Genomic DNA, 27,570 nt, shown 5'->3' with positions numbered 1-27,570 from the left:
TTCACCAATCAGGTAAAGGAAGCTTACTATGAAATCTCATGAGAGTTAAGTCAAATCTCATGAGATAACAGTAAGAGTTCATGACCGCAGCACTGCTGATGCTGATTGGCTGCTGTTCATTTCTTCATTTTTTTTTATTTTTACCTGCAGCTGGGAGCAGGTGAAGTATAACTTTTTACACAGAACTCTGCTGAGCTGAGGAGATTGTGAGGTAAAATATCTTCCTTTTTTACATAGAGATGCTCAGGTGATATTTTCCTGTCAGCTTTTTACAGTTATACTGCATCAGTTACACGTGATTTAGCATATGAGTATTATGTCCCTTTAAGGTTCAAACAAGGATAGCTATCTAATACTGAATTTAGGGTAAGTGAACTAAGATGCTTGTTATAACATCGAGACACTCCAAACAGAAACACTACTTCTAACCCAGAGTAATCAGGACGGACCTTAAGCTGTACTAAGGTTGTACGGTTTTACTGATTTGCAAAAAGCTGTACCACTGATTAATCTCAGAAGAAGAAGGAGGCGGGACCATGAAAATGGCATGGAGATGAAGCGCAGATGTTTTCACTTTGCGCCTTATCCTGCTGCTTAGTCTTGAGAAACAAGTCAGACCTGGATGCTAGAGTATACCCAAAACTCAATTGGTCACAGAATGGTGCTACAAGACATTTGTTTTAACAAATTAATAATAATGAAGCCCCCAATAGAGAGTTAATTCCTTCTTTTGGAAACAATTAACCTCTAAGTCTCTCCTCACATGCAATAAAGTGCCTGCCTACTGCCAGAATAATCCTCTTAAAGGATAATTTGTCCCATAGTTAAGTGCAGATTACCTTATAATTAGGATCCTTAACCCATCAGTGCCAGCCTCCTAGCCCCAGAAGTCAAAAGGCACTTACCTGCACATCTAGGCTGTCCGGCAGAAGGACAGCTCACCTGGTATGAGAGGATGCCGCTCCTCACAGAGACCTGTAACAAAAAGGAAGATTAGAGCAAACTTGCTCAGGCTTTCTATACAAGGGCAGCAACATGTTAGAAAAACACGGTACGGCCCACCTCACAAGTTCCTAACTGCTTTAAAGCCACCACTGCCCTACTGAAGGGACTAACGTGGAGTACAGCTAGACCCAGCTTGTGATGGAAGATAAGAGCAAGCCTGCTTTGGCTTCAAAATAATAAAATCTTGATAGAAAAATCTTCTACAGACACCTATAACTTCACCTCCTCCTTGCACTGAAGGCAAAGAGAATGACTGGTGGTTGTGGGAAGGGAATTGATACTTAACAGCTTTGCTGTGGTGCACTTTGCCTCCTCCTGCTGGCCAGGAGTGGTATTCCCAACAGTAATTGATGATTCTGTGGACTCACCGTGTCTTAAGAAAGAAATATCTGTGACATACTTTGATCTAGAAAGCTAGCGCTAACCTAATGTTATATAATTCTGCACTATGTGCAGAATTATATAACATTATTTAGTGGATTTACTGGCCCTTTAAGGCTTCTAAAATATTAATCTCCGGTCATTGTTTGTTGAAGTTGGCCATTACTTCAACCGAAGGAAAAGGAGAGAAAGGAAATAACACAAGGTGCAGAGGTTCCTGAGGTTTATATAAAAAAAAACCTGTCTGAGAAAACAGGGAGGGCCGTGGACTCACCATGTCAAGAAAGAAAGAAATTATCAGGTAAGCATAAATTTTGTTTTCTCTCTTAAGACAGTGAGTCCACGGAATCATCAATTACTTTTGGGAATCAATACCCAAGCTAGAGGACACAGGTGATAAGGGAGGGACAAGACAGGTAACCTAAACAGAAGGCACCACTGCTTGCAGAACCTTTCTCCCCAAAGAAATCTCAGCCGAGGCAAAAGAAACACATTTAGAAAAAGTATGCAAAGAAGAAAAAGTCGCGGCCTTACAAATCTGTTCTACAGAGGCACCGCCCTAGAGAAGAGAGCTGTAATTCTCTCAGGAGGCTACTGTCCAGCAGTCTTATAAGCCATAGCGAATAACACTTCTCAACCAGAGAGAAAGAGAAGTGGCAGGTAGCTTTCTGGTCTTTACGTTTTCCAGAAAAGCAACAAACAATGCAGAAGACTGACGAAAGTCCTTCGTAGCCTGCAGATAAAAAAAGAGCCCACACAACGTCTAAGTTGTGCAACAAAAGTTCTTTATGAGAAGAAGGAATAGGACAGAGAGAAGGAACAACAATTTCCTGATTAATATTTCTGTCCGAAAAACAACCTTAGGAAGAAAACCAAACTCAGAACGGAGAACTCCCTTATCTGCATGGATATATGAGATAAGAGGGAATTGATACTTAACAGCTTTGCTGTGGTGCTCTTTGCCTCAGTAAATTGAAATATACTGTTATAATTTACTTACAATACTATACTGGGGGATCTCTATGCATACCATTATTTGACTACTGGGTAGTGTATCAATAGGACCAAGATTTAAAGCTATTATCACCGGATATTATTTGACTTATCATTTACGCTATCCACACTTACAAGCCAAACACCTTGTGTCCACATTGCTCGATAGACCGCTACTGCGGGGTAACGATACCGGTAAACAGAATGATATCACATAGTACTTAAGTAAGTGAATTTAGCAAAGCAAGTAATGATCCTTAAACAAATATACGATAAGGATCAGAGAAAATTTGTATCTTGAATTATTTAGAATACAATTATTCGCTTACATATTATAGAGAATCGCTTTACTGATATTGAGTTTTCTGTGTACACTATTTACCACCATTATTGCTAGCGTAATACCCTTGAATTATATTGAGTCTTGTGGAATATAGTTAATCACTATCACAATATGGTCATTACCTCTGGACTGTGATTAAGTCAGCCTAAGGATATTGATAACAACTAACAGTGATTACTATTACAACTATTAGTCCTATCAGTAGCAAGCTGCCCAGCAGCTCTTTTTACATGAGGAAATCTTATGCACTCGAGTATATCTATTTTCCCTATACACAGATTGACATAGCAATATGTTTATTATAGAGGAACGTTACAACCTTTAAGAATAACTAAACCAAGCCATTAGACGATATACAAATATCTGTTTAAAGGGGGTAACCTATGTCTAGCATGTCAACTTATGATGCTACACATTTAATTTTATAATTTGACTTAGATTTGACCTAAGAGCAACGGTGAATTACTAATAGAACTAGAATAGGAGCTAATATACAATAAGCAGTAGCACTGTACTAACCATATACAATTAACTTTCATGAGTTAACATTATTAAATTTAGTGCTCATCTATAAGTACTCCTTATTTATCTGGTTCACTTTACCTATCTGAGACGCTAATCATATTTGCAATAACTGACTGACCAACAAATATTACTAATAAGGTCGATTATCTCAGACGAATTACACAATATTACCTATCAGTTCTCTAGTGTTTTTAAATACACCCAGTTTTTAATAAAATTCTATTAAAGTGTTTATGTTTTTAATGTGTCCAATTTTTTTCACACACAACACGCCACACCTCTATGAACTTATGAGGGGGTGAGTGCTTTCAAGTGTACTCTTTTTGTGAATACTCGGTCACTAACTCTACATTGTGTTCAAGTACACAGCACCCAAGGGCATTAAATAATAAATATAAGGCTATTTTTTTGATTATTATTAGCCCATCCCTCTTTACTTTAGTAGTGCCATCACACTTCCTTTCCTTTTGTGTCTAAATGTAGCCATTGCTGAACCAAAAATGGGGCCGGCTCATAAGCTTACATTCTTGCCTTTTCAATTAAAGATACCAAGAGAACGAAGAAAAATTGATAATAGGAGAAAATTAGAAAGTTGCTTAAAATTGCATGTTCTATCTGAATCATGAAAGTTTAATTTTGACTAGGCTATCCCTTTAGAAAACATTAAATACTCTCTTGCATGTGCAAAATCTATAAAGGAACTTGATAAAGTGTACTGAGCCAGAAATCCACTGCTTTTTACTTCCAATTAAAGCAAAATGATCCTGAAGCAGATATTAGTAGATAAAAAAATACAATTTTTATTTATGCATATAGCACTGATAAATAATTAGGCTACGAAGTAATATACATAAAGATTGAGCATTCAAGGTCACTTGGGTCCACATTTAATTTACAATCAAAATATGGACTTTTAACATTTAAAATACACAATGTCAATGTAGAAAAAACAAAACAAAACAAAATGTTTGTTTTACAACTTTGATTAAATAAACAAAATAAATCTTCCCCATTGTTTTCACTAATTTAAAAATAAAAAATGTAATACTATTGTCCCCATTTATCAAGTCATTATACTGCAGCTTCTTAACAGCTATTAGCTGGTGGATTAAATCACCCTGGGTACGTTCGCACCGGAGTGATTGACAACCCCTACTCACGCGCATTCTGTGATCCCGGGCGGAGAGGTTCGCGTAAGTTTAGTACAGGATGCCATCTTTGAGTTAAACAGCCTAACCACAGACAACTATGTTTCATGCTGCGGTCTGTTCCACCCTCCTGCCTCCCACCAGGTAAGATATAAAGCTAATTTTCAGAAAGCATTGTTATAATGTTTATGCATATGAGACATGACTACATTCAGATATTAATCATTCTACACAATTATTGTCTTTTTACAGCTTCGGCAAATACTACTTACCATCATACGTATATGCAGGGATATTGCGAGGTTCTGGATAAAAACAGGAGCAGATCAGTGAGAGCATAGAGAGCTCCTTCATCTTTTCTTTGTAGGCTATAAAAAGATAGAAAATAGATTTTTACAATAATCAGCATTTTAGGAAAAAAGACTTAAAAAAAAATTAGTATTTATTAAATGTTTGCAGTGTCAAATCTCATAGTTTTCTTCGATTTGAATAAAGCTGATTCAAAATGTGGCAAAGCTATGTAAAGCATCGTACAACAAATAATGAGCCTTTTTCAGAATATTTTTTTTTTTAAAGATCTTTTAACAAGAAAATAAAAGACAAAAATGTCAGTGGTGCACAGATAAGAATGGACATTAATTGGCTTGCTTTGTGGTAAAATAAATCAGGGTTCAGACTCTTTGAGCTCATTTGTGATGCTCACAAAGATGAAAACTCCTATACGTATCTTATAAAAACATCTGCAATCTTATTGAATATGTTTCCCATTATATGTTGTCTATAATAAGATCTTTATGAAATAGAAACCTCCCAAAACGTGGTATCACAAACCATAAGCCCCAAAAAAGATCTTATTTCTTGATAGCAATGGAAACACTGAATAGTTGAACAAATGGTGTTTCTATTTATGTAGGTAAAAGCCAAAAGTAAACGTTTCTAGATTAAATATATAAGACAACTAATGTTCTGCATTCGTACATTGTACTGTCTCTCAAAGGATCATTGTATGCATACATTTTATATCATTTATATAAAAGAGTTGCTAGATATTCACTGCTTGAGGACAACTATTCCCAAAGCTGTACTGGTGGAGGGTGACAAGTCTTCACAAGCCTATAAATACAAAGGAGATTTATTCATTGTGTTTCTAAGATGAGGTTAGTAGCTGTAGCCCCGTCTTGGGACAGTAAAGTCCAAAATGTGAGTTGCAGGTGGTGGCTAAAAATATCTAAAGGCCACTAAAGTCTGTTATAACTTTTTCAATATGGGCGCCACCAGAAAGACTTGGAAATTGTCATTGTTTCCACTTCTTTTTTGCACTAGTCATGTTAGAAATATTAACGTTATATCTGGAAAGAAGATGGAAGGAATTTCTCCAAGTATGCGCGTGGTATGAAATATATAACAGAAAAAGCAGCAAAAACACGCAAGTACATCTTCCTACTGGAAATTACTGGCCTGTGTGTACTGAAAGGATGTAGCATTATTGATCTTACTGTTACTAGTATAAAGAGGGTATACATTAATATCTGTATTGTTTCTATTGTTTTGTGTTAAATAATTATTTCTGTGTACATAACTGGCAGTGAAAGATCACTGCTCTGTTTGTCTTATTAGCATTAAATAGCAGTGAAATTACTTTTCTTTGTGGAGGTGTAATTAACTGGTCCGTAAATATACTGGCTAGCATTCATTGCTCAGTTGTAATATATAAATATATATATATAAATATATATATATATATATATATATATATATATAACAGAGGATAGGAGTCTCTTGTGGGGTAATTGGGGTTGTGCTGTTAAATGTACACGGGGCTAAAGCCTCTTGCTATGTTCACAAATTTGACAATGCCGTTATATACCTTTTTTAAGATTATTTACTCTTTTCTTCTGCTTCTCTGCCTAGAACATATCATTTACAGATTTCCATTTCAATTATAGTGTATAAGTATGTTTATTTATTTATACATTTTGCTAATTAAAGCTTTAATTCCTAAGGTAAGAAATATATACTTTTAAATAATTTCTTTTTTAACACTTTACTGATAAACCTGTTTTAATGTGAAACATAATTAGCATAGAATAAAGCAAAACTATTATTTGCAAGAAAGTAGTCAAAACCTGAAAATGATATGAGGTGTTTAAAAATAAATTTGCTGTAATTTAAAACTGAATTAAGTAAAATTCTGAATGAACCTCCTTAGACAATAAAAAAAATATGTTAAATTTGAAGTTGTAATATAAAATGTTTAATTAAACATTGTAACCCATTTTCCTGTAACTTAACATCACAAGTTTAACCCTGGCTACATTTACAGGTCCGGACTGAGCATAGGGTGTGCATAGCATTTGGCCGGTGTGCCAGGGCTAGTTACTAAACTGGGCCTGGTTGCCTTAGTCCTGCCCAGTACCAGCATTATTATTTATGCATGATGCAGGGCCAGCTCTGCCTTGCCTCTCACTGCCTTGCTGTGTCTGTGAATCAGGTCAGGGCCATTCTCGTCACACTCAGCTGCCTGTTATTCTGAATAACTAAGACTATACAGGCTGTTGGGCAATAAGCAGTTATTCTTTATTTAAATATGAACTAACCATTGTTTTTTATTTATTACATTTTATTTTTTTACTGTTTAATAACAAAATACAGTGACAGAAAGGTGTTACAATTTTTTTTTTTAAATCAGAGTAGTAGATTATACTTGTCAGCTATTGGGGGTCTAGTAAAATAACAAAAGGGGGAGGGTGTGAACAGCTATTCCTCAAAATGTTTGAGCCTATTTTTCATCACAGTCTGGCCATGTACTGTACATATCTGCCCCTAATTAGCCCCAGCAGAGCTGATAAGGTAAGGAACTGCAAAACAATGTAAGCTTTCTAAAAAAAATGTCAGTAGCAAGTCTTGTCTATTCTAGTAACAACAGTTTGGCCCCTACAAATAAAGCAAGTGGTAGGGGGGGACTTGATTATTGAAAAAACAATTGTCTGCAATTATTGCATTGACAATATTGTCAAACTCAGGCTATTATATTAATTTATTCCAATGCTGCTACAAAGTTTAGTTAATTGCAATGTATTATGTCCCTTTCAGGCCTTAAGGACCAGTAAACACAGTAGATTTGCAAAACCAACAAATGCATGATAAAAAGAAAATGCAATAGTTCTTAGTCTGAACTTCAAATGAGAAATCAATTTTTTTTCTGACAATTTTAAAAGTTATGTCTATTTCCATTCCCCTGTACCATGTGACAGCTTTTAGCAATCACAAATGCATACACATTTATTCTGTGAATTCTTGCACATGCTCAGTAGGAGCTGGTGACGCAAAGAGTTTAAATATAAAAAGACTGTGCACATTTTTGTTAATGGAAGTAAAATGGTAAGGTTGTTTAAAATGGCATGCTCTATCTGAATCATGAAAGTTTAATTTTGATTTGAGTTGTCCCTTTAATTTAATTGACATTGTACTGTCACACATGGAAATGCATTTAATGAGGAGAGTAGTGCAGTGCTTGAACTGACAAAAATAAAAACATTAGAAGTGCATTCTTACTATTGCTATAGGGGACTTGTGCCCTATTGTAAATTACAAACACTTGCAAATGGATATGGAAAAGAGCAATGTGTGGCAAAGACATGAGAAAATAATAAATAACAATATACTCGTAACAGGCACATTCATGGGAAATGTTAGAGAGGCTTTTGAGCTATATTTTGAAAGAGATGTGGACACCAATGAGCAAATTAAAAAAAATATTTTAAGAAAATATATGCTTTAATCCACAAAAAAGGGGTTATGATCCAATTCAAGAGATAAAATGGGCACATTAACCCTTCTGATAAAGTCCTCGTGTCTTCATTTCAAAACATGGAAGGGACACTGCTTTCAGATGTTTTCCACTGTCCTATGAATGTGTGAAGACCCAAATATAAATGACGCTCATATCTGCTCCTGACTGACATGTGAGTGCGCAAGCAGCCCATGAGGAACAGGGATATCTGTAATATTTCACAGGAGGCATACATTTAGGAGGGAATAAACAAGCACTAAAGGTAGCTGGGGTCCTTACTACTAGCAAAACAAGAATCAATTATTGTTTCTGTGATCAACAAGTTTTCTAACTTATCTCCTAAAAAAATCTTTACCCAAAGGTAGAAAATGCAGTGAAGCATTACTGAGATTTTTATTTTATTTTTATATTCATATAACTTGTCCTCAATAGACGGTAGCTTCTTTGGGGATCTACAACACAAATAAAAGAACAGTAAACACCTTGAGATTTTTTATATTAGAGGGAAATGAAGCTTAATTTTTTTATTTCATGATTCAGACAGTCCAGAGCGAGTGATTTAAAACAACTTTCTAATTTTATTTCTGTTAACTAATTTGCTCCATTCTCTTGGTATCCTTTGCTGTAAAGCATACTAAGGTATGCTGAGGAGCAGCAATGCACTATTGGGAACTCGCTGCGGATTGGTGGCTGCACAATACCTCTTGTCATTGGTTCACCAGATGTGTTTCAGCTAGCCCCCAGTACTACATTGAAGATGCTTCAACAAGGAAGCAATGTTGATCATAGAACTAAATTGGAAAGTTGTTTAAAATCACATGATCTATTTGAATCATGAAAGACAAAATTGGGTTTTATGTCCCTTTAATGGTTTAGTAATGCATAGTAAAACAACTTTCCAATATACATTTATTATTTATTTTACCCCCTTCTCATGTATTTTAGCTCTTAAATTGAGGATTTTTTGTAGTTCGAAAATGTTCACTGTTGCTTTAATTGAACAAAAGCATTGCATTGTAGTTAGAAAAGGTTTTAAACAGCAATAAAAACTTATATCTGAAAAATGACAACTAAAGATATTTATTAGCAATTGGCATGTAAACTTTCAGGAATCCATTTGCAGACATTGTGCCTCATTACATTTTATAACTCTTCCTTGCTTCTCGTGCCTATTAATTTATACCACTGGTTTTTTAAACCTGTCCTCAGACCTCCCTAACAGGTCACATTTGAGGTGATCTGAACTAGAGCTCAGGTGAAATAATCAGCCTATTAGTAACCATGGTTATTTTACCTGCTCTCATCCAAGGTAATCCTGAAAACCTGGCCTGTTGGGGGAGGTCTGAGGACAGGTTTGAAAACAGTGGTTCAGACCATTGAAGGAAAAATGGCAAAAAAAAATTTAATGCAGATAGGTGAAATCCATTGACTTGGTCTATCTAGATTAAATCTAGAGAAAAACATAATTTATGCTTACCTGATAAATTCCTTTCTTCTGTTGTGTGATCAGTCCACGGGTCATCATTACTTCTGGGATATAACTCCTCCCCAACAGGAAATGCAAGAGGATTCACCCAGCAGAGCTGCACACAGCTCCTCCCCCCTACGTCAGTCCAGTCATTCGACCAAGAATCAACGAGAAAGGAGTAACCAAGGGTGAAGTGGTGGACTGGAGTATAATTTAAAAGATATTTACCTCCTTAAAAACAGGGCGGGCCGTGGACTGATCACACAACAGAAGAAAGGAAATTATAAGGTAAGCATAAATTATGTTTTATTATGTTATGTGTGATCAGTCCACGGGTCATCATTACTTCTGGGATACCAATACCAAAGCAAAAGTACACGGATGACGGGAGGGATAGGCAGGCTCATTATACAGAAGGAACCACTGCCTGAAGAACCTTTCTCCCAAAAATAGCCTCCGAAGAAGCAAAAGTGTCAAATTTGTAAAATTTGGAAAAGTATGAAGCGAAGACCAAGTTGCAGCCTTGCAAATCTGTTCAACAGAGGCCTCATTCTTAAAGGCCCAAGTGGAAGCCACAGCTCTAGTGGAGTGAGCTGTAATTCTTTCAGGAGGCTGCTGACCAGCAGTCTCATAGGCTAAACGTATTATGCTACGAAGCCAAAAAGAGAGAGAGGTAGCAGAAGCTTTTTGACCTCTCCTCTGTCCAGAATAAACGACAAACAGGGAAGAAGTTTTGGCGAAAATCTTTAGTTGCCTGCAAGTAGAACTTGAGGGGCACGAACTACATCCAGATTGTGTAGAAGACGTTCCTTCTTTGAAGAAGGATTTGGACACAAGGATGGAACAACAATCTCTTGATTGATATTCCTGTTAGTGACCACCTTAGGTAAGAACCCAGGTTTAGTACGCAGAACTACCTTGTCTGAGTGAAAAATCAGATAAGGAGAATCACAATGTAAGGCTGATAACTCAGAGACTCTTCGAGCCGAGGAAATAGCCATTAAAAACAGAACTTTCCAAGATAACAATTTTATATCAATGGAATGAAGGGGTTCAAATGGAACACCCTGTAAAACGTTAAGAACTAAGTTTAAACTCCATGGCGGAGCAACAGCTTTAAACACAGGGCTTGATCCTAGCTAAAGCCTGACAAAAAGCCTGGACGGTCTGGATTTTCTGGACAGACGCCTGTGTAACAAGATGGACAGAGCTGAAATCTGTCCCCTTTAATGAACTAGCTGATAAACCCTTTTCTAACCCTTCTTGTAGAAAAGACAATATCCTAGAGATCCTAACCTTACTCCAGGAGTAATGTTTGGATTCGCACCAGTATAGGTATTTACGCCATATTTTATGGTAAATCTTTCTGGTAACAGGCTTCCTAGCCTGTATCAGGGTATCAATAACCGACTCAGAAAAACCACGTTTTGATAAAATCAAACGTTCAATTTCCAAGCAGTCAGCTTCAGAGAAGTTAGATTTTGATGTTTGAATGGACCCTGTATCAGAAGGTCCTGTCTTAGAGGTAGAGAGACCAAGGCGGACAGGATGACATGTCCACTAGATCTGCATACCAAGTCCTGCGTGGCCATGCAGGCGCTATTAGAATCACTGATGCTCTCTCCTGCTTGATTTTGGCATCAATCGAGGAAGCAGCGGAAAGGGTGGAAACACATAAGCCATCCCGAAGTTCCAAGGTGCTGTCAAAGCATCTATCAGAACCGCTCCCGGATCCCTGGATCTGGACCCGTAGCGAGGAAGTTTGGCGTTCTGGCGAGACGCATGAGATCTATCTCTGGCTTGCCCCAACGTTGAAGTATTTGGGCAAAGACCTCCGATGAAGTTCCCACTCCCCCCGGATGAAAAGTCTGGCGACTCAAGAAATCCGCCTCCCAGTTTCTCCACTCCCGGGATGTGGATTGCTGACAGGTGGCAAGAGTGAGACTCTGCCCAGCGAATTAACTTTGATACTTCCACCATTGCTAGGGAGCTTCTTGTCCCTCCCCTGATGGTTGATGTAAGCACAGTCGTGATGTTGTCCGACTGAAACCTGATGAACCCCCGAGTTGTTAATTGGGGCCAAGCTAGAAGGGCATTGAGAACTGCCCTCAATTCCAGAATGTTTATTGGAAGGAGACTCTCCTCCTGATTCCATTGTCCCTGAGCCTTCAGAGAATTCCAGACAGCGCCCCAACCTAGTAGGGCTGGCGTCTGTTGTTACAATTGTCCAGTCTGGCCTGCTGAATGGCATCCCCCTGGACAGGTGTGGCCGATGAAGCCACCATAGAAGAGAATTTCTGGTCTCTTGATTCAGATTCAGAGTAGGGGGACAAATCTGAGTAATCCCCATTCCACTGACTTAGCATGCATAATTGCAGAGGTCTGAGGTGTAGGCGTGCAAAAGGTACTATGTCCATTGCCGCTACCTTTAAGCCGATCACCTCCATGCATTGAGCTACTGACGGGAGTTGAATGGAATGAAGGACACGGCATGCATTTTGAAGCTTTGTTAACCTGTCCTCTGTCAGGTAAATCTTCATTTCTACAGAATCTATAAGAGTCCCCAAGAATGGAACTCTTGTGAGAGGAAAAAGAGAACTCTTCTTTTCGTTCACTTTCCATCCATGCGACCTTAGAAATGCCAGAACTAACTCTGTATGAGACTTGGCAGTTTGAAAGCTTGAAGCTTGAATTAGAATGTCGTCTAGGTATGGAGCTACCGAAATCCCTCGCGGTCTTAGTACCGCCAGAAGGGCACCCAGAACCTTTGTAAGATTCTTGGAGCCGTAGCCAATCCGAATGGAAGAGCTACAAACTGGTAGTGCCTGTCTAAGAAGGCAAACCTTAGATACCGGTGATGATCTTTGTGGATCGGTATGTGAAGGTAAGCATCCTTTAAATCCACTGTGGTCATGTACTGACCCTCTTGGATCATGGGTAAGATTGTCCGAATAGTTTTCCATTTTGAACGATGGAACTCTTAGGATTTGTTTAGATTCTTTAAATCTAAGATTGGCCTGAAAGTTCCCTCTTTTTTGGGAACCACAAACAGGTTTGAGTAGAACCCTTGTCCTTGTTCCGACCGCGGAACCGGATGGATCACTCCCATTATTAACAGATCTTGTACGCAGCGTAGAACGCTTCTTTCTTTATCTGGTTTGTTGACAACCTTGACAGATGAAATCTCCCTCTTGGGGGAGATAATTTGAAGTCTAGAAGGTATCCCTGAGATAGATCTCTAGTGCCCAGGGATCCTGAACATCTCTGCCCAGGCCTGGGCGAAGAGAGAGAGTCTGCCCCCCACTAGATCCGGTCCCGGATCGGGGGGCTCTCGGTTCATGCTGTCTTTGGGGCTGCAGCAGGTTTCCTGGCCTGCTTGCTCTTGTTCCAGGACTGGGTTAGGCTTCCAGCCTTGCCTGTAACGAGCAACAGCTCCTTCCTGTTTTGGTGCAGTGGAGGTTGATGCTGCTCCTGTCTTGAAGTTCCGAAAGGGACGAAAATTAGACTGTCTAGCCTTAGCTTTGGCTTTGTCTTGAGGTAGGGCGTGGCCCTTACCTCTGTAATGTCAGCGATAATCTCTTTCAAACCGGGCCCAAATAAAGACTGCCCCTTGAAAGGTATATTAAGTAATTTGGACTTAGAAGTAACATCAGCTGACCAGGATTTTAGCCACAGCGCCCTACGTGCCTGTATGGCGAATCCTGAGTTCTTAGCCGTAAGTTTGGTTAAATTGTACTACGGCCTCCGAAATGAAGGAATTAGCTAGTTTAAGGACTCTAAGCCTGTCCGTAATGTCGTCTAGCGTAGATGAACTAAGGTTCTCTTCAAGCGACTCAATCCAAAATGCTGCCGCAGCCGTAATCGGCGCGATACATGCAAGGGGTTGTAATATAAAACCTTGTTGAACAAACATCTTCTTAAGGTAACCCTCTAATTTTTTATCCATTGGATCTGAGAAGCACAGCTATCCTCCACCGGGATAGTGGTACGCTTAGCTAAAGTAGAAACTGCTCCCTCCACCTTGGGGACCGTTTGCCATAAGTCCCGAGTGGTGGCGTCTATTGGAATACATCTTTATAATATTGGAGGGGGTGAGAACGGCACACCGGGTCTATCCCACTCCTTAGTAACAATTTCAGTTAGTCTCTTAGGTATAGGAAAAACGTCAGTACTCGCCGGTACCGCAAAGTATTTATCCAACCTACACAGTTTCTCTGGTATTGCAACGGTGTTACAATCGTTGAGAGCTGCTAAGACCTCCCCTAGTAATACACGGAGGTTCTCCAATTTAAAATTTAAAATTTGAAATATCTGAGTCCAATCTGTTTGGATCAGAACCGTCACCCACAGAATGAAGCTCTCCGTCCTCATGCTCTGCAAGCTGTGACGCAGTATCAGACATGGCCCTAGCATTGTCAGCGCACTCTGTTCTCACCCCAGAGTGATCACGCTTGCCTCTTAGTTCTGGTAATTTAGACAAAACTTCAGTCATAACAGTAGCCATATCTTGTAATGTTATCTGTAATGGCCGCCCAGATGTACTAGGCGCCAAAATATCACGCACCTCCCGGGCGGGAGATGCAGGTACTGCCGCGTGAGGCGAGTTAGTCGGCATAACTCTCCCCTCGCTGTTTGGTGAAATTTGTTCACATTGTACAGATTGACTTTTATTTAAAGTAGCATCAATACAGTTAGTACATAAATTTCTATTGGGCTCCACCTTGGCATTGGAACAAATGACACAGATATCTTCCTCTGAGTCAGACATGTTTAACACACTGGCAAAAAACTTACAACTTGGTTATAATCTTTTTTAGCAAAAAACGTACTGTGCCTCAAAGAGGTACTAACGATTAAATGACAGTTGAAATAATGAACTGAAAAACAGTTATAGCATCAAACTTTAAAACAACAAAACTTTTAGCAAAGGTTTGTTCCCATTAGTAAAATAACAATAATTAAATTTGACATAAAAAATACAAAGCAACGTTTTTATTCACAGTCACTATAAGAATTCTCACAGCTCTGCTGAGAGAATTTACCTCCCTTCAAAGAAGTTTGAAGACCCCTGAGATCTATCAAATATGAACCGGATCATGCAGGAAATATAAAAAGTAACTGACTGGTATTTTTTGATGCGTAGCAAAGAGCGCCAAAAACGGCCCCTCCCTCTCCCACACAGCAGTGAAGAGAAACGAAACTGTCACAATTAAAGCAAAAAAAACTGCCAAGTGGGAAAATAATGCCCAAATATTTATTCACACAGTACCTCAGCAATGTAAACGATTCTACATTCCAGCAAAAACGTTTAACATGATAAATAGTTATTAAAAGGGATTAGTGACCTTTAACAGAGTAGTTCCGGTGAAATACCATCCCCAGAATACTGAAGTGTATACATACATGTCATTTTAACGGTATGCAGGATTTTCTCATCAATTCCATTCAGAAAATAAAAACTGCTACATACCTCAATGCAGATTCATCTGCCCGCTGTCCCCTGATCTGAAGCCTTTACCTCCCTCAGATGGCCGAGAACAGCAATATGATCTTAACTACTCCGGTTAAAATCATAGTAAAAAACTCTGACAGATTCTTCCTCAAAACTCTGCCAGAGAAGTAATAACACGCTCCGGTGCTATTTTAAAATAACAAACTTTTGATTGAAGTCATAAAAACTAAGTATAATCACCATAGTCCTCTCACACATCCTATCTAGTCGTTGGGTGCAAGAGAATGACTGGGACTGACGTAGGGGGGAGGAGCTGTGTGCAGCTCTGCTGGGTGAATCCTCTTGCATTTCCTGTTGGGGAGGAGTTATATCCCAGAAGTAATGATGACCCGTGGACTGATCACACATAACAGAAGAAATATCATTCACTTCTAAATTAGATATCACCCTTAACTTTATTTCTAATTTTAAAATATAAATTCTGAAATGAGATAAATTGCAAAACTGAAGTTATACAGAGTAACAGAGTATCATAAAAAACATAAATTTTTTTAGAACCTTTTTTGTTAATACATTTAAGTATAGATGCACTGACTGAGATGCACCACTGTAAAAATCCTAATGAGATTTTATCACACAAGTATAGCATGACAGAAGGAACAGATTAATTAGTGCACGTATCAATATAACACCATTTAAAATCCCACCTTAAAATATACATATGCTTCAGTCAGAAAAAAATAAGATCCAACACTACAAAATGTCACATTTCATTATAGTCATACATATTATAAGAGACATGCAACTTATGTTCCAAAATTCTGGAACTAGCAAACTAGTGAAATTGTTTTACAGGTTTGGAAATTTCCACTTATTTACTTTTCTTGGACTAATCTGAAATTAGTCCCACACACGACACACACATCCATATATACCCAAATACATGCACACACACATACATACTGTACATATATACCCAAATACATGCACACACACATACATACTGTACATATATACCCAAATACATGCACACACACATACATACTGTACATATATACCCAAATACATACACACACATACATATATACACAAATACATCAAACAATCATTGCATATACTATACTTGTAAAAGCAGATATCATTTTTTTCTCTTCATAACTACAATATTTTTAAAATAATGTAGTGTATTTTTTTTAATGAATATATAATGCCTTGCAGTCAATAAATACTAGTTAATATACCCGTTTGTAATTTAGATCTCATCTTAGGTCTGGAAAATGTAACATATTTTGCTAGATGGTAAGGACAATTCAAGTTAAACAGAAACTAGATGTTTGCAGGAGATAATAATCCTAGGCCCAACTAGTCTTTCCAAACTTTCCTAAAATTGTAAACTTATCTAGTTAGTAGGATAGCCTTATGTTTATCCCAGGCATTCTTGAAGTCCCCCACAGTGTTTGAACCTGAGACCTAAAGTAAAGTGTCGGGGTTAAAAAAACACGTTCACAAAACACATGTAAAACATATAAAAATTAACATATTACACACATATATACACATTTCAATAAAAAATACATTTAATTAGATAATGTTTCAAATTTAAAAAAGGGATATGATATATGGCAAGGTGTTTGACTGGAAAGGGCTCCAATGCATATATAAATGTATAAATATGTGTATGTATATTTATCTATAAGTGTGTATATATGTGTTTGCATGTGTATTTATGTGTTTATGTGTAAATATGTATGTGCTCACATACATACATACACACACATATGTATATATATATATATATATATATATATATATATATACATTTTTAAACAATTTAATATGGTTTAATAGTATACTTTTTTTAATAGTAATACTTGAATTTCCTATGTTCTTCACTTGGAAATTTCTTTTTCATTTTATTTGTAAATATATTTCTCAAAATATATCTTTATATACTATATGCAGCTGGATAGTGCCTTTGCCTTCTAGGTATTAAAGGGCAGCACTTGAGAGGTTAATTCCTCTTGTGGATCAACATATGGGGAAAAGTTTTAAACTTTATAGATGGGTTTCATTTTTGTGGCAGTTTTTTGACAGGCACTGGATTGTGAAACTTAAGGGGTTAATTAGTTACCCTTATCATTTAGGAGAGACTGACTGCAGCGTTATTGGGTTGTGTAGATATGCTTTATTATTTATTCTGCAGAGTTAGGCAGTGTATCGTTGGTTTTACAGTTAGATGCGTTGTGCTTAACTGAAATTTTCTGTGATCTGTCAGAAACGTTCATGTGTTTACTGTGGCGCAGTTTTTTTTACGCTCTCCTATAACGTGACTCATCCACTCTTCGGTTTTAGGCAATGTAGAGCGGAGTGAGTTAGCAAGCGTAGCGATCAAATTGTTTTCTTATATGTGGAGACTACTAATTGGATAGACAGAATCTCTTTTATCCTCTGCTCTCCTAGTCTTGTCATCGATCTCTGGCAGCGGATCCTCATCTAGGAAGTTCCCTTTACAATTTTCTAGTGAGCTCCGGTCCTGGTGTGGTAAGACTCCTCAGCTAGCTGAGGTATAGAGGTGTGAGGTTAAATTTGTAAAAAGATTATTTTCCTTGCAATAGGTGATTGCTCTTTAACTGTACCAGTAATACTAATAATTTTTATATTTATTAATTTGGGAATCAGCTCTGTTATTATGGATTCAGACCAAATGTTATCTATTTTCTTTGACAAATGTTTGCTTTGTCTGCAGGCTCAGGTTGTACCCCCTGTGCAATTCTGCTCCACTTGCTTATCTAAGACCTTAAAATTTAAAGGCAAATTTCTCCCTTCTGAGCCTTATGTCTCTCAGGCTAATGCTGTTCAGGATATGCCTCAGCTTTCTCCTCAAACGTCCCAAGCTATGGTAGTTTCACATACAGTGCCCTGCGGTTCCTCTCAACCTCCTGGGGGTGTTTATTTGCCAGGAGATTTTGCTGCACAGATAACTTCTGCGGTGTCTGCAGCCTTATCTGCTTTCCCTACTTCAGTTAAGTGTAAGAGGAAATCTAAACAATTCTCTGCTAGTAAGGTTTCTTACCCTTCTAAATCTGCACTGGTCAACCTTTCCCAAATGTCTGGATGAAGAGAATACTTCAGTAGCTTCCTGAAGGTGAAATTTCAGATTCTGATATGATGGGGGAAAATTCTTCTAAACCTGAAGAAGTTAATTTCAGATTTAAGCTTGAACATCTCAGGTTACTTCTAAAGGAGGTTCTAGCTACTTTGGACGACTCTGAACCTTCGATTGCTGTCAATCCTAAAAAGTCTACTAAACTTAATAGAGTTTATAATTTCCTGTTCCAGACAAGATGTCTGAAATTATAGCTCAGGAATGGGATAACCCAGGAGTTCCTTTTTCCCCTTCCTCTGTTTTTAAAAAGATGTTTCCTGTTGCTGACTCCATTCGTGACTCATGGTGCACTGTGCCTAAAATAGAAGGAGCTATCTCTACTTTAGCCAAAAGAACTACTATTCTTATAGAGGATAGTTGTTCCTTTAAGGATTCTATCGATAAGAAGCTAGAGGCTTACTTAAAGAAGATGTATATCCATCAAGGATTACAGTGGCAACATGCGTCTAGTATTGCTACAGTTGCGGGAGCAGCATCTTATTGGTGCAATGCCTTGTCTGATTTGATATCTGAAGAGACTATGATAGAGGAGATCCAAGATGGGATCAAAGCTCTTAAACTGGTCAATACCTTTATCTATGATGCTAATATGCAGGTAATTAGACTGGGAGCTAAAATGTCTAGTTTCACTGTTCTAGCTCGCAGAGCTCTGTGGTTGAAATACTGGTCGGCTGATGTAACTTCAAAAGCCAAGCTTTTGTCTTTACCTTTTATAAGGGTAAAGCTTTATTTGCTCCTGTTCTGGCGGATATCATTTCTGAAATTACAGGTGGAACGGGATCTTTCCTACCTCAGGACAAGAAGAAAAGACCTAAGGGTCGTCAGAATTCTAATTTTCGCTCCTTTTGTAACTTTAAAGGACCAAAGTCTTCCTCCTCTTCTTCCAAACCAGAACAATCCAAGACCTCTTGGAGGTCCAATCAGCCTTGGAATAAGGGGAAGCAAAACAAGAAGCCTTCTGATGATTCTAAATCAGCATGAAGGGTCCACCCCGATCCAATTTTGGATCAAGTGGGGGGAAGGCTTTCTCTTTTTCAGCAAGTTTGGATACGAGATGTCCCAGATCCGTGGGCTGTGGACATAGTATCCCAGGGTTACAGAATAGGATTCAAATCTTGCCCTCCATGGGGCAGATTTCTCCTGTCAAGACTATCCACAAACCAAGTAAAAAAAGAGGCCTTCCTAAACTGCGTAGAGGACCTATCCTCCCTCAGAGTAATTGTTCCAGTTCCTGAAAAGGACCAGGGACAAGGATTCTATTCAAATCTCTTTGTGGTTCCCAAAAAGGAGGGAACTTTCTGTCCCATTCTAGACCTAAAGTGCCTCAACAAGTTCCTCAGGGTTCCGTCCTTCAAGATGGAAACTATTCATTCCATTCTTCCATTGGTTCAAGAAGGTCAGTTCATGACGACCATAGACCTGAAGGACGCATATCTACATGTTCCCATTCACAGGGATCATCACCAGTTTCTAAGGTTGCCTTTCTGGACAAGCATTTCCAATTTGTTGCACTTCCGTTTGGTATTGCCACGGCTCCCAGAATATTTACAAAGGTCCTGGGGGCTCTTTGGGCAGTGGTCAGATCCCAGGGAATTGCTGTGGCACCTTACCTGGACGACAGCTTGGTTGTTATCCTTGCTATGTTCCAACGGATGGAAAGTGAATCTGGAAAAGAGTTCCCTTGTTCCAGCTACAAGCATGTGTTTCTGAGGTGATTGGTCTGATGGTTACTTCTATGGACATCATTCCTTTTGCTCAGTTCCATCTGAGACCTCTGCAACTATGCATGCTCAATCAATGGAAAGGAGACCATTTAGATCTCTCGCAGAGGATAGATCTGGATCCCCTAACAAGAGGTTCTCTCTCATGGTGGATTTCACAGGAACATCTGTCTTGGGGCACTTGCTTCCTGAGACCTTCCTGGGTGATTGTGACTATGGACACGAGCCTGTTAGGCTGGGGAGCAGTTTGGGACTCTCTTAAAAACTCAGGGCCTGTGGACTCGGGAGGAGTCGTCTCTTCCCATAAACATCTTGGAGTTGAGAGCAATCTTCAATGCCTTGACAGCTTGGCCTCAATTATCTTCAGTCCAGTTTATCAGATTCCAGTCGGACAACATCACCTCAGTGGCTTGCATTAACCACCAGGGGGGAACTCGGAGTTCCTTGGCTATGAAGGAGGTGACTCGCATTCTGCAGTGGGTGGAAGCTCACGATTGTCTCATGCTATCCACATTCCAGGGGTGGACAACTGGGAGGCAGATTTTCTGAGCAGACAGACTTTTCATCCCGGGGAGTTGGCTCTCCATCCGGAAGTGTTCTCAAAGAATACCGTCAGGTGGGGGGTTATGGAATTGGATCTGATGGCGTCTTGTAAAAATGCCAAGCTCCCAAAGTACGGTTCAAGGTCAAGAGATCCTCAGGCCGCTCTGATAGATGCTCTAGCGGTTCCTTGGATTGTCTCTCTAGCATACCTGTTTCCTCCGTTTGCTCTCCTTCCACGAGTCATTGCTTGCATCAAACAGGAGAGAACATCTGTAATTCTAATAGCTCCTGCATGGCCTCGCAGGATCTGGATCGCAAATCTGGTGAAGATGTCATCTCTTCCACCTTGGAGATTACCTCTGAGGAAGGACCTTCTACTTCAGGGTCCATTCCTCCATCCAAATCTAGATTCTCTAAAGCTGACTGCTTGGAGATTGAATACCTAGTGTTGACTAGATGTGGTTTTTTATGAGGCGGTCATTAATACCATGCTTCAGACTCGCAAACTGTACTCGCAAAATTTACCATAAGGTATGGCGTAAATACCTTCATTGGTGTGAATCTAAGGGTTTCTCATGGAGCCAGGTGAGGATTCCACACATTTTATCTTTTCTTCAGGATGGCCTGGAGAAAGGTTTGTCAGTCAGTACTCTGAAGGGTCAGATTTCTGCTCTGTCTATTCTTTTGCACAAACATCTGGCAGACTTGCCAGATGTTCAAGCTTTTATTCAGGCCCTGGTCAGAATCAGGCCTGTGTTTAAACCTGTTTCTCCTCCTTGGAGCCTTTACCTTGTTCTTATGGTTTTGCAACAGGTCTGTTTGAGCCGATGCATGCTGTTGATATTAGATTGTTATCTTGGAAAATTTTTGTTTCTTCTCGCTATTTCTTCCACTTCTATTTCTTCTCGTACTAAGTTGGGGTTTCTTCCTAAGGTTGTGTCGGATCAAAATATCAATCAGGAAATTGTTGTTCCTTTTTTTCCCCTAATCCTTCTTCCCATAAGGAACGTCTTTAACATAATTTGGATGTAGTGCTAGCGCTAAAATTTTACCTTAAAGCAACTAAGTATTTTAGGCAATCTTGTGCCCTTTTTGTTGTCTTCTCTGGCAAGAGTAAGGGTCAGAAGGCTTCTTCTACTATTCTGTCTCTCTAGTTGAGAAGTGTTATCCGTTTGGCTTATGAGACTGCTGGACAGCAGCCTCCAGAGAGAGTTACGGCTCATTCCACCAGGGCTGTCTCTTCTTCCTGGGCTTTCAAAAATGAAGCTTCCATGGAGCAAATTTGCAAGGCGGCAACATGGTCCTCTTTGTATACTTTTTCCAAATTCTACAAATTTGATACTTTTGCCTCGGCTGAGGCTTCTTTTGGGAGAAAGGTTCTTCAAGCGCTGGTGCCTTCTGTTTTGGTCCGCCTGCATTTTTCTCCCTCCCTTTTCATTCTGTGTCCTCTAGCTTGGGTATTGGTTCCAACTAGTAATTGGAATGAAGTTGTGGATTCTCCATGTCATAGGAAAGAAAACAAAATTTAGGCTTACCTGATAATTTCTTTCATTCTTGGCATGGAGAGTCCACGACCCCGCCCTTTATTAATTCAGCAGTTTTTTTTGAGTAAACCTCAGGCACCTCTTTATCCTTTTGTTTGTTCCTTTTCCATTTTCCTTCGGCTGGATGACTGGGGATTATGGGTAAGGGAAGTGACACTTAACAGCTCTGCTGGGGTGCTCTTTGCCTGCTCCAGGAGTTGAATATTCCACTAGTAATTGGAATGAAGTCGTGGACTCTCCATGCCCGGAAAGAAAGACATTTATCAGGTAAGCATAAATTTTGTTTTTCTTCTAAGTGAAGAACATAGGAATTTGAAGTATTCCTAATGCACCTTTGGCTTTAGCACAGCTGATCTTGTGCAGCTTTGGGTTAAAATGCAAGCAATAAATAGAAAGGCTTTCTTTAGCATGCCCCAGATAAATTCATGGGGAGAGGGAGTCAGCAAGTTAGCGAAATCCAAAGTTCTTAAGTAAGTGCGCCTGAGTCTTTCACTTGCGTACTACTTTAACTTTCAATTTGTAATACCAGCGCTAACCTGAGAGTGCTATTTTTTTTTACCTTGAGCTCAAGTAGCACTCACAAGCAATTAAAATGTATTGCTCCCCTTGTAATTTAAGCCACTGTAGTCTGTCCTATAGCCAGCATTCTACCCAGTTCACAATGTGTGAGTCTACACCATTATGAATGAGTTTGTTGGTGGGATAGTGTCAATTGCTTTGCTGAAATATAGATCTGCTACATAAACTACTCCATCCTGATTAGATTAGTCTGACATGATCTTCCTGAAGTAAAACCATGCTGATCTTGGTCCTCTAAATTTTTTGTCTTTATATAAGTGTTAATTCTTTATTTTAAGAGGGTTTCCTTTAATTTTCCTTCTACTGAAGTGAAACTGACTGGCCTGTAGATACCAGAATCTTCACTACTGCCTAAATAAAAGGAGAGAAGTGCTCAACCTGGGTACGAACAATAGCATAATAGCTTGTTCTATGGTTAGTTACCACCCAAGAAGCAGCCTCTTTTTGATCAACATGCCTTTCACAGAGAAGAACTTCCCTGTAGTATTTCAGTCTGATTCTGACTAAACGGAATTCCATAACAGAAATACCAGGCAATCCCTCCCTGAAAGACAGATACATCAAAATCCCAGATGTACATTTTGGCCTAGTGTGGGCCTCGTCAGTGAGTTGCAGCGATATCCCTCTAGGCACACTGAGCAACAGGTCCATGTCTGGCTTTCCACATCACCCTTAGGGAGACTTCTCTACTACCCTTTTTATGAAGAGGTACTACATTTGCTTTTCTCCAATCTTCTGAAAAACTCTTGTTAATTTTGGGGCAGTTATCACTGATCCAAATTCCTTTAAAATCCTTCGATGAATATTACCAGTACCTGCTGAAATTTTTTCATTTATTTTTGATAATGCCAAGAATACCTAATCCTCTTTAAAACAAATTTTACTATTCCAACCTTAGTTTTTCTCCTTTCCCTGATATGCCTAAAAACGTTTTTTTTCCCCATGTCTCACTGACTGTGCTATCTTCTCTTCCACATTAACTTTAGCCTTCCTATTTAACTGCTTAATATTGGAGTTGGAGACACCATATTGCATATCATCAACTGACTGTGTTTGTCTGTATTCTTTTATAAGCTTTTTTTTTGTCTTTACAGCAAGTACTGCTTTTTTGGTTTCCTCTTTCTTTTACTTTTACAGACATGCCTAATAAAGTCTGCGGCTGCATCTAAAATGGCACCCTTCAACAATTCCCACTATTCTTGTGCTCCTGTAAAAAGAGTTTGTTATTTAAAAAAGTTGTTCAGGTATGAAAAATCAGTCTTCCTGAAGTCTAAGGGGTCTATTTAATAAGGGCCGAATGGCCCCTGTTCCCCTTGTTTCCGTGCGAGCCTTCAGGCTTGCCAGAAACAGGATTTAAGAAGCAGCGGTCTTAAGACCGCTGCTCCTAAACTCATACGCCGTCTCTGAGGTTGCATATAGCAATCCACCCAATCATGTACGATATGGCTGATTGACACCCCCTGCTAGCGGCCAATCTACAGGGGGTGGTATTGCATCAGCAGTTCACAAGAACTTCTGGTGAAATGATAAATGCCGACAGCGTATGCTGTCAGCATTTATCGATGTGCGGCGGACATGGTTCGCTAAAGCGGATTATGTCCGTCCGCACATTAATAAATAGACTCCTAAAACTTTTGTTTTAGTCAAGATGGACAGTATTGGCACATGGATACTGAACCAAACAGATCGATGATGACTGGACCCTAAGCTCTCACCTACAGGCATATCTGATACTGTATAACTGTCTGTAAGTATTAAATCTAACATATCTTTATTTTGAGTTGATTCCTTAACCAATCAATCAAATGAATTTCCCTTAGAAGGATTCAAGAATATATCTGCTTCTAGCTGATCTAGCAAAGGGTATCTTCCAGCCTGTATCTGGTAAATTAATTTAAAGTTCCGCATTACGATAACCTTACGCTTCATAGTAATTTTGGTTATTTCTTCTATTAATAGATTTCCAGTCTTTCATCCTCTAACGGAGGCCTATATACAACCCCTATTCTAAACACATTTTTATCCCCAGTTTCCACAGTCACCAAAATACTTACCCCATTATTATTAGTTTCTACCATTTCAGTAAACTTTATATTTTCTTTTCCATACAGAGCAACTCTACCACTTTTCTTTCCTATTCTGATTTTTTAAATTGATTATGTTTAGCTACTAATCCAAGTAGTCCTTAGTCATTAAAGAAGTGAGTTCAATAATTAAGGATGAAATAAAAATAATATATAAATCATACTAGGGGTTTTCAAAATATTAATTCATTCAAACAAATTACCAACCTGAAGCCCGATGAAAAGGCATTTTAAGATGAGAAACCTGTTGCTTCTATTAAAGTTTTTAACTGGTTTTAACGTGTATTTTTTCATCCCTAAACCATATTGAGTGGGCTATATCCCTCATGTTTGTGTGAACTGATGTAGCATGGACTGTGGCGAGTGTCTGGATCGCAGTCCGCTTAGCACCAAGAGTCCTTTAGGAGGAGGAGTCCTGGACGATTGATTTGCAGTTCCAGTGGCCGGTGGTGAGCATTCCCAACAGCTATGAGGCTCCAGCTGGCATCATTTGCACTCTTTAGTGATTAATCACATATGAGTGGATTCATTCTTTATTTTTACAATAAAGTTTCTGACAATATTACCCCATGAGACACCTTCTGTTTGTTGTTATGTTTTAGCTATCAAAGGTGTACCTGACCTTCTATGGAGTGCAGTCTGTGGGTGGATTATCTCTGAATCCAGAGGATTGGACTGCTATACACATTTGTCATCATAGTTCTTTCTGGAATTTTCAGAAGGCTTAATTATTATTTGCCTGGTTAAAACTCAGATTTTACATGTTGTCATTTATCATATAGTACTTATATTATCTACTATATTGTTATTGTTACATAAAGGACACCCACAATTTAGATTTTTGTTTTTTTGTACCAAACTTTAGATTGATGACAGTTACAATATTTAGGGCCAGATTATGACTGGAGCGCAAACGTTTGCACCCAAGCGATAAGGAGTTCATTGTTGATATTACAAGTTGAAAGTAAATGCAATCGCTTGAGCGCAATCACGATTTATGCTAGAATGATTGCCATAGCTCTGGTTAACTGTTTTGTGAAACATAAAAGTTGCACAAAATACATCAAAAATACATTACAAAGTATAGTTACACACTCATAATAACACCATTGAATATAAATTATTAAACATAAATATTGCACACAAAAGTTATAAAGGCTCAAAGATATGAGGTCTCAGGTGTTAGGGAAAAAAAGGCAGGCAAATGGTTTTAACATAGAGATACATACATATACATGTCTAAAGATGGATATTTATGTGTGTGTGTGTGTGTGTGTGTGTGTGTATATATATATATATATATATATATATATATATATATATATATATATTTGTGTGTGTTTGTTGTTAATATGTATTTATATGTGTATATATATTTATATATATTAACAGACATACAGTATATACACATATAAACACATAAATATATATATGTACACACACACACCTATATATATATATATATATATATATATATATATATACTGTATATATATATGTGCATTGGAGACCTTTCTAAAATGGACTGAACATGAGCGTATATGACATTGTCTCTCAAATCCCAGAGTAATTCTGTAAACATTTCCGCCCTACAGATCTCAGTGTTTTTTCTTGCAAACTTCAAACACTAGTCAAAAAACAAATTACTCCGAAAAGACAGTGCACTGAAAACAGCGTTTTTTTATTTGTATTATATGTAATATAAGAGGTCTTCCTCTGTACTTAGTCATCCATTGTGAAATGTTAACTAGCAGAGAGCTCTCATTATTTCTATGGGAGACATATCCCCACTTGCAGGGACAGTCCCTTTTGTTTGTTTAAAATTCTCTATTAATATTCTAATGCATAACCTATTAGGGTGGACACATAAATCATCACAAATATATGTAAGGTATGGTATGCATAAATATATTGGCAAAATTGTATATATAGTGTTTGTCATACAATAGCAGTTACATTAAAAGATATACATGTGGATTTAAGAAAGCTACAACATATAATAGCAACTATTTTTAAAGAAGAAATACATACCAATTAGAAAAATTCAGACTTTCACTATTTTAAAGTGCTAAAATGACCTCTGCTCGCAGCGTTTTTCAAATGCCTCCACTGTAAGCTCCTGCGAATTACTCTGATATCACCTTATTGATTGGCTGTCGGCCTCACAACCATGGAAACCACTGCAGGCAACAGTAATTTCAGTGCTTGACAGAGAGGAAATCTTACTATTTCTGGTACGAATACACTGCATTTCTACTTTTAAAAACACGATCATAAATGCAATAATAATTCATTTTCTTATATCCATTTTATGACTTTTCCCATATACATTTAATAGAAAAAAAATAATAACTAGTGTGTACCTGGTGTACTGTGCCAAAATGGCTCAGAAGAACCACCAATATAAGAAATATTGAGAAAAAAATAAAGATGTAATTTTTCTCATTTTAAATTGCATTATAAATGTCAGGAAATTGTACATGCTTGGAATACCACACTAATATTTATAATCCCAAGATGTGGATTGATGTGCTATAATGAACACTAACAGTTATTGTAATAATCTGTGTATGTTAATTTCTGAAAATATATATTTTGTATTGGTAATAGTTTTCATCTATTTGTCATTTTTAAAACCACTCTCTAGTTATTATTCCAGATTATTTTGATATTCACACAATAAACTAATACAGTGTTTCAGAGAAAAGATGTTCTTGATAAATAAAAATTCAGCACTGGGTGCAAAGGTTCCTTTCCAATAATATACCATCCAATGAATGTCATTATAATAGAAACTCTGAAAAAAGATTGTAACAGCAGATTGC

General features: G+C 38.2%; 1 protein-coding gene across 1 annotated transcript in view; it reads right to left on the bottom strand.

The window, feature by feature from the left end:
• Window positions 1–27,570, bottom strand: part of STMN2 (stathmin 2) — an 87,939-nt gene that overhangs the window by 40,153 nt on the left and 20,216 nt on the right. Inside the window, 1 exon segment of the mRNA XM_053713162.1 lies at window positions 4,668–4,763. Coding sequence (XP_053569137.1) covers window positions 4,668–4,763 — 96 coding nt within the window.

Source organism: Bombina bombina, chromosome 5 (assembly GCF_027579735.1).
Source record: "Bombina bombina isolate aBomBom1 chromosome 5, aBomBom1.pri, whole genome shotgun sequence".
Classification (NCBI taxonomy): domain Eukaryota; kingdom Metazoa; phylum Chordata; class Amphibia; order Anura; family Bombinatoridae; genus Bombina; species Bombina bombina.
Note: the sequence above shows the minus strand (reverse complement) of the source record. Positions and strands in the feature narration are given on the sequence as shown.